This window comes from Haliotis rubra, unplaced genomic scaffold (assembly GCF_003918875.1).
Source record: "Haliotis rubra isolate DU_JTF1 unplaced genomic scaffold, ASM391887v1 Scf135, whole genome shotgun sequence".
Classification (NCBI taxonomy): Eukaryota; Metazoa; Mollusca; class Gastropoda; order Lepetellida; family Haliotidae; genus Haliotis; species Haliotis rubra.
The window spans coordinates 1,096,549-1,110,049 of record NW_025765281.1 but is presented as its reverse complement, the minus strand read 5'-3'; the positions used below and the strand labels follow the sequence as shown (position 1 = coordinate 1,110,049).

At 38.4% G+C, this 13,501-nt stretch overlaps 1 protein-coding gene across 2 annotated transcripts in view; it reads right to left on the bottom strand.

Moving 5' to 3' along the window:
• LOC124267943 (core-binding factor subunit beta-like) overlaps window positions 1-13,191 on the bottom strand; it is a 51,442-nt gene extending 38,251 nt beyond the window's left edge. For both annotated transcript variants that reach the window (XM_046702937.1, XM_046702938.1), the window contains exons 1-3: window positions 13,015-13,191; window positions 12,772-12,858; window positions 11,627-11,746 (exon numbers count right to left, since the gene is read on the bottom strand). In XM_046702937.1, coding sequence (XP_046558893.1) covers window positions 11,627-11,746; window positions 12,772-12,858; window positions 13,015-13,176 — 369 coding nt within the window. In that variant the 5' untranslated portion in view covers window positions 13,177-13,191. The remainder of the gene's footprint in view (window positions 1-11,626; window positions 11,747-12,771; window positions 12,859-13,014) is intronic.
• Window positions 13,192-13,501: the final 310 nt, after the last annotated feature.

Genomic DNA, 13,501 nt, shown 5'->3' with positions numbered 1-13,501 from the left:
TACACACATATCGATATATATTATATACATTATAACATACTACATTTTTTGTATTGAAATGTCTTATTTCAATCTTCTACAAAACAACACACCTTGATGAATGAACATCCTGAATCTTAATTGGTAGTTCAGTTTGAATTATATAAAATTACTTATCAATTGAATACTTAGCTGTTTAAAACCTGGATTTTCTATGAGCAGTTTAAAGAACCTTCTAACTTGAACATTAAACAAGGAAATTTGTAAATTTACCAAAGAAATATCTGCGGTTAATATAACATTTGCAGTGTCAGCCTTTAAAATCTAAACATGGGAGTCAATATTTAGAAAGGTTTTAAAAAGTTAAATCCTGGAAAAGGACTCTTCGCAGTCATAGGTCAAAGGTCAACGCTAATGACACATGTTATGCCACTCCCTGTTAAATTTGCTTAATTCCCCCATGTGAGGTGGCAGCATATTCCAAATGTTAAAATCAATGATCCCCATGTTTAGAAACTGAGGTCACAGTGTTGTAGGGATGAAGGGCTGCCCGTGGCATTCAGCACTGTGATTAAGCTAATGACAGTATGGCCTATAGCTTAGGCAGTCAATGGTCACAGTGAGCAGACACACACAGTTTAAGCCTCAATTGCAGGCACATGCTTCAATTATGTGGAGGGGATGTGTCAGCAGAGGCAGTCAGATGTTCACTGTTTGCCCATGCCAGGATGGAAGCATCCCCACATCTATCACCCCATTTCACCTCATCACAATCAATCTCACCCCATCCCTATCTCACCCTACCTTTCTCACCCCCCACCCATCTCATCACACCCTATCTCACCACACCCTATCTCACCCACCTATATCTCACCCCACACCTATCTCAACCAACATCCATCTTACCCATTCCCATTCCCTATCTTATTCAATCAGCATTCCTTCCACCTCCATTTCATCACAGCCATATCTCACCCTACTCCTATCTCACCCCACCCATATCTCACCCCACCTTATCTCACCCCACATCCATCTCAACCAACATCCATCTTATAAAGTCCCATTCTCCAAATTACTCAATCAGCATCCCCTCCCCCCCATCTCATCACACCCAGTGTCACCCTACTCATATCTCACCCTACCTCTATCTCACCCCACACCTATCCAACACCCATCCAATCTCACAGTCCAACCGCACTCATCCCATCCCATCCCACTATCATCTGAACCAACACCGCTTCCATCACACCTAAGTCTAACCTCTACTCACATCCCACCACACCATGTCACCACACACCTATCTTACCCCACACTCAACCCAACCCATCACACACCAATCTCACCCTTGTTACATTCCACCCCATTGCATCCCACCACACCATGTCACCACAAGCCTATCTTACCCCACACTCAACCCAACCCATCACACACCAATCTCACCCTTGTTACATTCCACCCCATCGCATCCCACCACACCATGTCACCACACACCTATCTTACCCCACACTCAACCCAACCCATCACACACCAATCTCACCCTTGTTACATTCCACCCCATCGCATCCCACCACACCATGTCACCACAAGCCTATCTTACCCCACACTCAACCCAACCCATCACACACCAATCTCACCCTTGTTACATTCCACCCCATCGCATCCCACCACACCATGTCACCACACACCTATCTTACCCCACACTCAACCCAACCCATCACACACCAATCTCACCCTTGTTACATTCCACCCCATCGCATCCCACCACACCATGTCACCACAAGCCTATCTTACCCCACACTCAACCCAACCCATCACACACCAATCTCACCCTTGTTACATTCCACCCCATCGCATCCCACCACACCATGTCACCACACACCTATCTTACCCCACACTCAACCCAACCCATCACACACCAATCTCACCCTTGTTACATTCCACCCCATTGCATCCCACCCAATATCATTCCAACATTCTCAATATTATGGTAACAAAAGTATATATCATGTAACAAAAATATCTTATGACCCATAGAAACCATGTGATGACATACAATATTACCTATACATCATGTGATGAAATCAAATATTACCTACATATTTCATGACTGAATACTATCTATACATCAGGTAGTGGCACAATATTACCTTTATATTGTGTAATGCCATGTTAAAATATATAAAATAATAATGATAATAATTTGAATGTGTAACAGTTAACAATATCACATTCACACAATTAAAATCGTCATGTAAAGACATAATTGGATATCTTCAAACTCATGACTAAAGTATTTTAGCAACAATTATGAATTAAATACTATATAGACAATTACTACTAGTTGTACTTGTAACAAAACAAAATGACAAACCAGTTTCAGTATTAATACCATGCCTGCGTAAAATACATTTTTCATCTTTCATCAACTTCATCTAAATTTAATTTAGCATACTTTTACAATGTCTGTGGTTTGGATGAAAAGATTATGTCCGACTGTGGTTAGCCTAAATTATTCGTAGCAATTAAATTTTCATGAAAGTCACATGCTACAACAGGAACCTAACAAAGTCCTTAATCTCAGTTTTTTCGTAATGTGTTTGCTTTTCAAAACAAATATCATTTTTCATTTTAGTCAGATTCAATTATTACGGTGTAGTGGAAGACTGGCCTTGATTAACATACCAGTCAGTGACTCTCCTTTTCTGGCAAGATGAAAGTTTAATGAAATGAGAGCAGTGTGTTCAAGATGCAAGTCAAGCAGAAAAAGTAAGATTCAAATAAATTAGGACATTGTCTCTTCTACCCCACTTTACAATTTGTAATGGCTTGGAAATGCCGGCAGTTCACCAGCTAATCAGACCAGCGACTGCTGTGTTACAACCAATTACAATATTAAAGAATAATGTTCACAAATCAAAACGATATGACTAAAATAAAATGACATGTTTTCTGACAGGCAGAAACAATCCTATATTCCTGACGACATATAACACAATTACTTTCACATGTTAATTTTTGTTTAATTATTTTGTGGTTTTCTTGTAATTTAATTTATTGAATTCTCAGAGATTGATGAAATTCTAATGTTGCTTCATACAGTGTGACATACTTTCACTACATTTCAGGCTATTTCCAAACCTCTACCCCCACCTGAAATGTCACATGCTGAATGAATCATATAATGAACAATCAACCTTTGCAAGTGTCAAAAAAATATTGGAAGTCACAGTTACTCATTTACACCCAATCCTATGAAATCCTGAACCTCCCAATCCTGTTGCCCCACCCATGCCTCCCCCTCAACTCCAAATGTGTCAACCCTCTTAACTTCATGCTGTAATAGTCATCCTGATATTAAGTGTCCCCTAATTTCAAGAAATATAGTAATATTCATCATCTGTTTGATGAATAAACTGATCATCACTATCAACAGCAGCTCCATTCAAGTTTTACTTCTGTTCCTCAAATTTGTCTTTATCCTATATACCATTTTACCACCAACTTGAAATATATTATTATCATACTGAATACCTTTTTACCAACAATTTCAAATTCATTATTACCTAAAATAACTTTTTACCAACAGCCTCAAATGTGAGCTAGTGAGTGAGTGAGTGAGTGAGTGAGCGGGCTGATCATTCTTCAGTTGACAGCAGTTTCATCATCATTATATCATCTTTCAACTTTGCTAACATTCAGTGTTATCTGTGATGAAAATATTTAAACTTTCTTCCAAAGGTCTCTCTATACTATTCATATACAAAATAAAGCTGCATTAAAAAGACATTTAATATAATTTTGAAACATTTTTCAAAATTAATCTGTTTAATAAAATTCATTGAAAAACAATTTTGTCATATTTTCACTGAATTCTTCCATTTTCTTCATAAATGATAAATGAGATTAGAGTCAAAGTTTAACCACAAATCTGAATTGATTAACCACAAACTAGAAAAAGAAAGTTGTAAAATTTCAAAATTTATTTAAATATTTTCAAAGTGTCAACCACTAACCAAGTCCCCATCTGGCGACATTGGGGGGAAACAGACCTGAAAGTTTAACATTTGGCTGCGGCCCAGATGAATTTTAGAGATTATCCAACATACACTGCTCAGACTGACAACAAACATCGCCAAACCACAGACTGCAGCTGCAGCATGCACCAGGAGATGTCCCCTGGATCCGCGCCAACGTTGGTACACCACGTTCTGTGTCGACAACAGCTCTCCACTATGGAGTAGAAGACACATCATCTGACTCACAGACAAGCCAGGATTATACTGACTAACAAACCACACTAACTTACTCAGACACACACATGGTGCTGCCCCTACAGATGTAGGAGGATAGTGATGGTGAAAATGTTGCTCTTCCCCTGGGGTAATCACCTGAAACGTTTCCACTGACAAATCACCAATTTTCAACTTTCTCATACAACTTTGTTTATGCATTAAGCATTATTTGCTTACATTATATATACCACTCAACATTTTCCAGGACCATACCTATGACCAATGATGACATTTGATCCTTAGCAAATAATGAATAGTATATCAGGTATATTAAAAAAGTTTTTAAAAATTAAAAATATATCAGGTATATTTGGTAGTGTTGATGATCTGATAGTAGTGTTACACAATGATCTGTAGGTAAAATACAGCCTCCTACAAATGTAAGTCACCTCTGTAACATGAGTATGAATTTTTTTTAACTACTTTTAACAATATTCCAGCAATGTGACTGTGGCAGATCCCAGAATGGTCTTTGCACACACTAGATGATTTCCTAGAAGGGGTGAGATCTCAGCCTCAGTGACTAAACACTTGAACCACTTGGCTACCATACTTCTCCCCACTTAACTCTAAGGTGTGGCATAGTTTAAACAATCTTATTGTCATGAAGAGGATAGGGCACAAGTTACACAAACTTAAAACACCCTCTCCTAAATATTTACAAGTACATGTATGCCTATATACAATCAATGTAATTAATAACAGAAAGGTAAGTAGAGAAAATGAGAAACTGACTTCCATTGATTGTTAAACTGAAACCATTGTTTTCTTTGCAGATCTTATATATTCCAAAACATATTTTGGTGACATGATTGGGTAAATCTGACAAGTAATAACTTGACAAGTAACTTTCACATTAACAAACATGAAGTGACATTCATTCAAAAAAATATCAGAGTTTCATGACATAAACAAAGTATGACCACGCATATACTTAGTCTTAAACATTACAGTCTTCTAAAAACATATATCTTCTCCCTTAACGAGTAGACAAACATAAGCAAGTGTCTCAGAAAACATCTTCAAGACATCAGCCACTATAGGTCCGAGTTTGAAGCCCATACAAGTGACCCATGTGTTTCCCAACTTCTCACATCACTGTGCAATAACCGACAAAGTGCTGCATAAAGAATTGGCAAAACATCCAGATTTGTAACAGGACTGAGTCAAGGCTCCATGTGATGGAAATCTGAGTCAAACCTCGGCACAATCTCTTGCAAAGTGATCTAAGAATTACTAGTTGAATGAAGTCACTTTATGCAAAGAATGGGTATATATTTTCATAAAGAAGTCATACTAAAGTTATGTGGTGGAAGACACATTAACTGACATCTGAGCTGTGTGTTGCAACTTTTTCTGTGTCAGTATTTTGTTAATGCCCTGTAAAGCGTAATATCCCAAATGTTCAAATATAAGACAATGTGAGTGAGTGAGTTAGTGAATATTCTTTACACTGCATCATCTGCCTTTTAACTGTAAGTCATGTACAACACTCAATATATACGTAGAGAAACAAATAAAGGAACACAGGAAAATTCAAGAATTCCTTTAATAATAGTTTTCATCACCAGCTTTGAATAGCACGGTGGTGATGAAAACTGGAAAATAATAAAGGAGTTCTTCAATTTTCCTGTGTTCCTTTATTTGTATCTCTACGTATATATGAACAATAAAATTACATATGTTCATATCCTCAGAATAGGCAATGAAATATTTTGCAAGAAATATTTGTTCAAGCACACTATAACAAGTTTGAATGTTTCTTGAAACTACTGCCATGGACAGTAGAAATGTTTGACTATTCTGAGCACACAGTTATAAGTAACAAAACACTCACTTTCAAAGCAACACAGTTTCAAACTCTCCAACATCACAAATCAAACCCTTGAGGCCCAGACATTCACACAGCCTTGACAAAATTTTACTCAAATATTTTCCAGAAATTACCAGACACATAAAAACCTTGGGAGAAAATATGTTTTTCTATATTTATTCAAAAAAGGTAAAATTGACTTTAGATGTAATATTTTTCAAACACACTGAGTGCCAGTCGCCAATGGTTTTAAAAAGTGTGTTTCTGTGCTGTGAGCAGATCTTCGACAGCTGTACCTACAAGTAGCTTTGTGGGGGTTGTGCTACTGGAGGCAGTGTTTGCATGAGGGAACTACCTGCATTCCGTGATTGCTCTCACCTGAGTGTCAAACCACAACCGCTAAAGGTAGACCAACACAAACTGTTCAAATTTGGAAAGTGCAGAAAAGTAATTTTGAAAATATTTAGCATTTTCAAGTGAAAAAATACTTTTTTGCAAATTTTTCCAAATTTTAAAAATGTTCTTCCATGCTTTTAAACGTATGTGATGTTTACTTTTTCATTGGAATAGAATTGGAACATAAAATTCTTTCATTTAGAAAATCTGTTTTTGAAATACAATTAAGATAATTGGACAGTATTTGAATGAATTCATTATGTGCAGGTACAATTCCTTGCTTAATACAATTGCAGAATTCAAACTTATTTAACCCAACTTTAAATCTGAAGAGAATGCATGCCAACAGTCCCTATGTTTTTGTACTATATAACAACACAGGTTGCTGGAAATGGGGTTTCAGGTCATGTTCAAGATTATTGCACTTACACCAACATTTCCATTTAACAGTGCTAAGATACCATTCTGCAGATTAAATGGATTCCCCATTCAGAGACATTATACCGATTCACGGCCGACCAGTCCATGATTTTATCTCCATCATACCAAATGGTAGGCTCTGTAACAACAAGTACCACCTTTTGGTATGACAACCAACCATCAGCTCTTCAGTAAAATGCTCTATCCGCTAGATAACAGAGATGGCCAAATTTGTAGAGAGTTAGTGTAGCACTGAAGACACTTTCACTAAGAAATATGTTTGTCATATTTGACAATCAAGCAGTTAAATAAACATCAAGTCAAGCATGCAACGTGCTTGTTCTGGGCTTATAAAAAACAATTCATTATCAGAATTAATCAGCAAATTCCATAGAGTGTATCAAATAGCTTATTGAAGCATGACACTATGTCAAGGAGAGTCCACACAGGGAATTAACACTGGGCGCGCCACCAGTGAGCTGTTTTAGTAATTTGTATGTCAGGAGATCATGGATGTGTTTCACAGGCACTTAATTAAGTCAGTATTCCCCAAGGACCCCCTTCCAAACACTGCAAAAAACTTGACTAAAAAAATACTCTATACACAAGCAAACTGTCATGACAAGAATCGAACCATTGCAATCTACAGATGGAAGTGACAATAAGGGGTTGTTTGCATACAACAGCACGCACAATATTTAATTATTTATGGCACACATGGGTAGGAAACATTTTTCATGTGCAGCTAACTTTTAAATTACAGTCTACCTTTGATGGCAAGACAATTAAAAGCAAACATGTGTCTTGAGACATGCGTGCACACAGTGTTCCATTCTGACTGACATATACAATAACAGTGAAGAAACAAACAAAAGAAAAAACAACCTGCTTCATGCTTCACTTCAAGTGACTACATGTTTCTACTGTTACTTTCTGGGATGGTGGAGTTTCCTTTAAAATTGAATTTTGAATAATTAATTTGGCACCCGTGTAATGCCACCTCGTGGTGTTCTCCAACTCCTGATGCCAGCACAAGGAGTATGGCATCTCTAATTACAGTGTTTTAAGACCAAAACAGTCAATGGGCTTCTGCAATATGCCTTCATATCAAATTCCTTTTGAATTTCCCTCCCCAAACTTTGAAAAGAATAATTGCATTCCATCTCCAAGGAACAAGATGCAGTAATATCCTGGGTTACATAATGAATATTAATTTTTAAACTTTAAAAACAATAATTTGCTTAAGCTGCAGATGTTATAGGGACGGATAAGCTCCTATTTACATGGTTCTTGAGTTAACAATTAAGTGGATTGTAACCTGGAATTAAAACTCCAGGAACTGATAATGACAATGACAAAAATGAATGGCTAAATAGATTGTATGTTTATGATTACATCTGAATACATCCAAATATGTACATTACTTTATGCAACAACTTTATGTTAACCTGCCATACAATTATGTCTGTTTGGGGTTTGCCTTGTAAGACAAGTGCTGGAGAGACCAGCCGTCAATGAGGTTTAGGGGTAATCCAAGGCAGCTTCATAAAATCACTGTGTGGGCCTCCAAGACTGGCAGCGAACCTTCCCAGGGAGGAACGATCTCGAGGTCGCTTAGATCATGAATCAAGACGTTTCATCTCAACGCCACATTCTTCATACCGTATGTGTGTACGAATGTTAATCCAAATGTTATAGACATATACGACGATTACAGCCGTACTCAACGCACTGACCAGTTTACATCTACTTCTACGTTGCGTGTCATCACTAAAAACAGACTTGGAACAGACCAAAAATAACTTGTGCTACATATACCGTAAAACCTGACGTATCTCTATCAAAGGCTTCAAAGGCTTCAGGTAATTCAGATTAATTTCATTTAAAAACTGCTTATGTCGATACAGCCAGTGATGGTATTGTGTCGTTTCAATATTCTATTCCTATCAAAAGATAAACAGTTGTACTGAGGTACTACCGAAAGGCGGGAACTGGTGGGTGTTGGTGGACGAGGGCTATACGGGATAGGTTTTACGCGTTAAACTTCAATTCAGCTTTGACATGAGAGCTGATTGATAGCGAGGGAAGTATACACAACACGTGCCCGCCAATCTCATGAGATTAACACATGTGTGTTATGCATCGTCGGCTTAATTCTTTTTCAAAACGCTGAATGACAATTTAAAATCTAAAATTTCAATTACATTTTTCCCACACACACTTAGCTTGAAATGTCGAGATTTTTTAGGACCTTTCTGCGGAAACCAATCCCTTTGTAAAAGCCACATACATTCATAATTCCTCCACGGCCCACAAACAGATTGAGACATGGTGTATCGTGAAAAACATTTCTAACCAGTGGAGCTCTGCTGTAGTGAAACTGCGTGTAAATTCAGGATGTCGTATGTAGGTGTAACCGATTTTCACAGCCTACGAGAACGCGCAATGCCGATGGGTCACACACCTCGCCAAGCCTTTAACACCAAGCGTCCATGTGACTCACTAGAACTGCTCCTAAAGGAGGGAAGTCGCCGTTTCCTTACCACCGAAACTAAAATGTAACCTACAACTCCTATCTAAATACCAATAAACCATGTGTTACACTGTATGATGCAGACTGTCCCTACGGACGGAACATTGAACGCACGCTATAACAAGTTGTACAACAAATCTGTTTTTTAAGCTATATTAAACCTATTACATTTCCGTTCAGTTTGTTATATTTATACGCGTCTCGTGTTGTAACAGAATGCATTGTTTCTAGTAGTGAAACAGAAACATGTTATCACAGTCCAACTGAGATCTTTTAGTTATACAATAATATGAAACGTAATACAATTGTTATGTATGATTTTAAACTTCTTGAAACCTATTTTACTAACTTTTGCTGTATCTAAACCGAATTTGAAACCGAAACCTAAAATCTGGAGTTGTACATAAGATTACCAATGTCTCGTCTATATACAAAGGATCTGTCCAGAGATTGTTTTTCCCAAATATGATTGTAAACAACCCATTTAGCTTACGAGGCAAGCTTATAAATCATCCTTGGAATGAAGACAAGGATGAAACTGAGGCCCCCACTTATTTAAACATTCTCCTGAATATGTGTCTGTCAACAGTCAGTGTATTTCAAGAAGCACTGGTATAGAAATGCGACCACGCTATTTCAAGTCTCGATTTGTTTAACACGAATTCACATCAACGTGAACAACACCGACCGAAACAGATCGAGAAACGATTAAGTTAAAAATCGCAGCTATGTAAATATCCAAACTTTGAAGTTAACAAACCCGTGTTATTTCAATGTAAGGGTAATATGCTGGGAACTGTTTACTCCCAGCAATTGAATCGCTATTATCGACCCCCTATAAATATTGAACAATACCTCGCAGGTAGCTGTGTGCATTTCACGATTTGTTCGACCCTCATAATTTCTCACCCATCAAATTTAAATTAAAGAGAAATGAATTTAAAGATACTGAAAACAGCCTAGTGAGGGACCCCATTCAGGCGTGGTTAAATCACGTCGACAGCATACTTGCTTCGTAAATGATTAAAAACGTGTTTAAAAAAAACATATTTTTAGCATCGCTATGTTACATTTGTAAACAACAGGAAACATCTGCCCTGTTGTCTCCATGGCAACGTGTTACAAACAGTACACTACTTACCACCTTCGAGGGTAACGTATTTGGTTAATTGTGAATCGTGACAAACGAAACTGTGAAATATAAACCCTACCTTGCCTATTTGTTCACCAGAAAAGACAGTATTCTCATCTGTCATAAGAAATAACAATTTCTCACCGCAGATGTATCCGATGAAACATATCAAACTTGCTATAACAAGCATATAAACCAATAACCAACTCATTAGTGTACAGATAATACCGACTGGAATATGTTTCCCTCTGGTGTCGCCTACACAACAATCTGGGGGATGTGATAATGCTGATATCCGGCTACACGTGCTGGCTTACACCATCAAACAAGAAGAAATCGACAATATTCAACGTCAATCACATTAAACATTAGTCAATGTTCGTGTTACGAATAACAAGCAAAGCCCACGGTCTACAATACAATCGCTAATATACCCAGTTCTCCCAGGCCCCATGAAACGTTTCATTTGTAACATATCACACCCGTTCTTTGTTAGAAATTCTCTTTAATGCAAATAATAATTATTGCTAATCAAAGACTGTAATGACTACCTGACATATTTCGAACGTCCTTGACTGATCGGTGCTACAGAACGTCATGCAACATAACACGGCCTAGCAGTTTGCATGACGGCCGCGGCGGATTCAAGTGAACGGCGGGCGCTTCAGTAACTTGTCGATGAACGCCGACTTCAGCTCTGAATGTGTGGAACTATGGGTGTGTTGGATAGTACGGAAAGGTGATTGTCTAAAGGGGTTCCTCGCAGCTCATACGTATAATTACATGTTATATTCTCCCAGTGAAACGAGTCTTCACAAAATATCAAGAAAATCACAGCATGTAATAACTAGGCAATGGTCTCAAAACAACACCTTTCTGCAGTCGTTTTATGGCAGGTATACACTTGCTATAATTGCTTCCGTATTATGAATAATGTCAACACGCGTTGATCTTATACTTACAACATACATGATGCAACACCCCATGCATGGAACTCTGTGAAATGTTATTTTGTCAATAAAAATATATAATATGTATCCTTTAAACATTACATGACTAACCTTCCCTGGCTCCCGGTCGAAATTGACAAATTCTTGAGTGGGCGTTCTATCCTCGGGTTTATCCGACCATGCATTGGCCGCAAAGCTCAGCTGGAGATTTGTCCCCGTAGCTGTGAAAGCCTATTAGCAGTAAAAAACATAAATATATCACACATATGACAATATCTTTAAAATTCATAATTTATTAGCCTTGACCACGCCCCTGTTGGTCACAACAACGTCAAATATTATGAAATAACAAACTGTCATGCATGTATGTTATTCTAATGTGTTGAAATGAATGTTAAAGTCTATGTTTACGGTGTTGGAATCGCTGTGTCTGTGTTCATTCTACAAAGGATATGCGTTTCTTGTCGTTAATGTCAAGGATAAAAACGCCACTTCTCAATACTTTCACTGAGGAAAACAATACATACATTGCGGCGATAAGAATCGATGATTCACAGATCACTGAATCACGAAGGGTGTACTGTACATGCAACCAGTGCAAGATATATGTAGTTAACTGATATGAATTTGGGAGTGGCGACGTATCGAGGAAAGTCGAGCGACCGAGACTTAGCTAAACAGCTGAACGCTGTGATGAGCGCCGTGACACGGACCACTGGCCCGTCGGCCGAGACACATGCCGGCGATAGTTCACGCTTTATGTCAGCATTATAAATAACATAGAAAACCCCACAGACGGAAATACACGTAGCTAGTTGAGGAAAGGACCTGTGGTACCAGGTGACTTGGCTGGGGTTGTGTCACGACCAACGTGCTAATAATACATCATATCTCACACTTGTACATACATGCTAAACAACTTGTATCAGTGTTGGTGGAAAGAAAACACATTTATCTAAACTTGCTTTTTAGATTGGCTTTAACATGTTATTGTAAACCTTGAACCTGTGTACCTGTGGTAAAAACAGACCCCTGTCCTGTTATTTATGCTTAAGTCGCTCGGCTTTAGCGGTTTAATGAAGACTTAGTGTTTATAGTGTAAACACTAGCGTGACCCTACAACAGAAACTAACGTGGGATGGTTTTATCTGTAGGGGAGGAACGCGTCATGTGTGAGTAAGCATGCACTCGAACTTGGCATGAAAGATATAGTTTTTTAACAGTGAGGTTATGTCAGTACGCTGAGAAACACTTACCACGTCGGCGTGCCCTTCTCGACATTCGGTGTGAAAACGTAACTGCCTTTCGTCGTGGGGCCTGTCCCGAAACCCCGTATACCTCACCTGCAACAGATAAATACTCCATGAGAAAACTTTCTGTCACCACAACCGGTACCTGGCATCTAGTGACGGTATTCCGAGGAGCAACACAACTTGGCAAACTTAAACACGTGAAATCATAGCACTTCCGGGTGGAAAAAATCGCCGAAAACATCATACCTCACTTTCACGACTGAGTTTTCTAAACAGTTCGTCGTTTTCAAACTTTGCCCTTTGGTCAGAAACAACTCGAGGCATTCTCACTGTCAGTTTCTCAGTAACTCGACAACGCAGCGCGCTAGACACAAGTGATAGCATGGTGCCATTCGGCTCTTCATTCATCGCAATACATAACAATAAGCGTGACAAGTCGCTAAACACTCCACTTTTCTGATTGGTCGGACGATTATGACTCGGAGATTTTCCGAACATAGCCGAGAGACGACGTCATCCATATATGGTGATTCTCGACATAGGAATCCGAAACGTCACAATCCGTAGCCACTTCGTGAATTATTATGCAAATCCCTCTATCAATATTCAACAACATGCCCATATATGGAGGTGCCCGTCATCGCGATTAATTATTCATGATCTGTATAAGGAAGCGAGTGGCCTAGATTTGTATTTGCGTGATTCTGTTTTTACAATCTACATTACGGCCGTG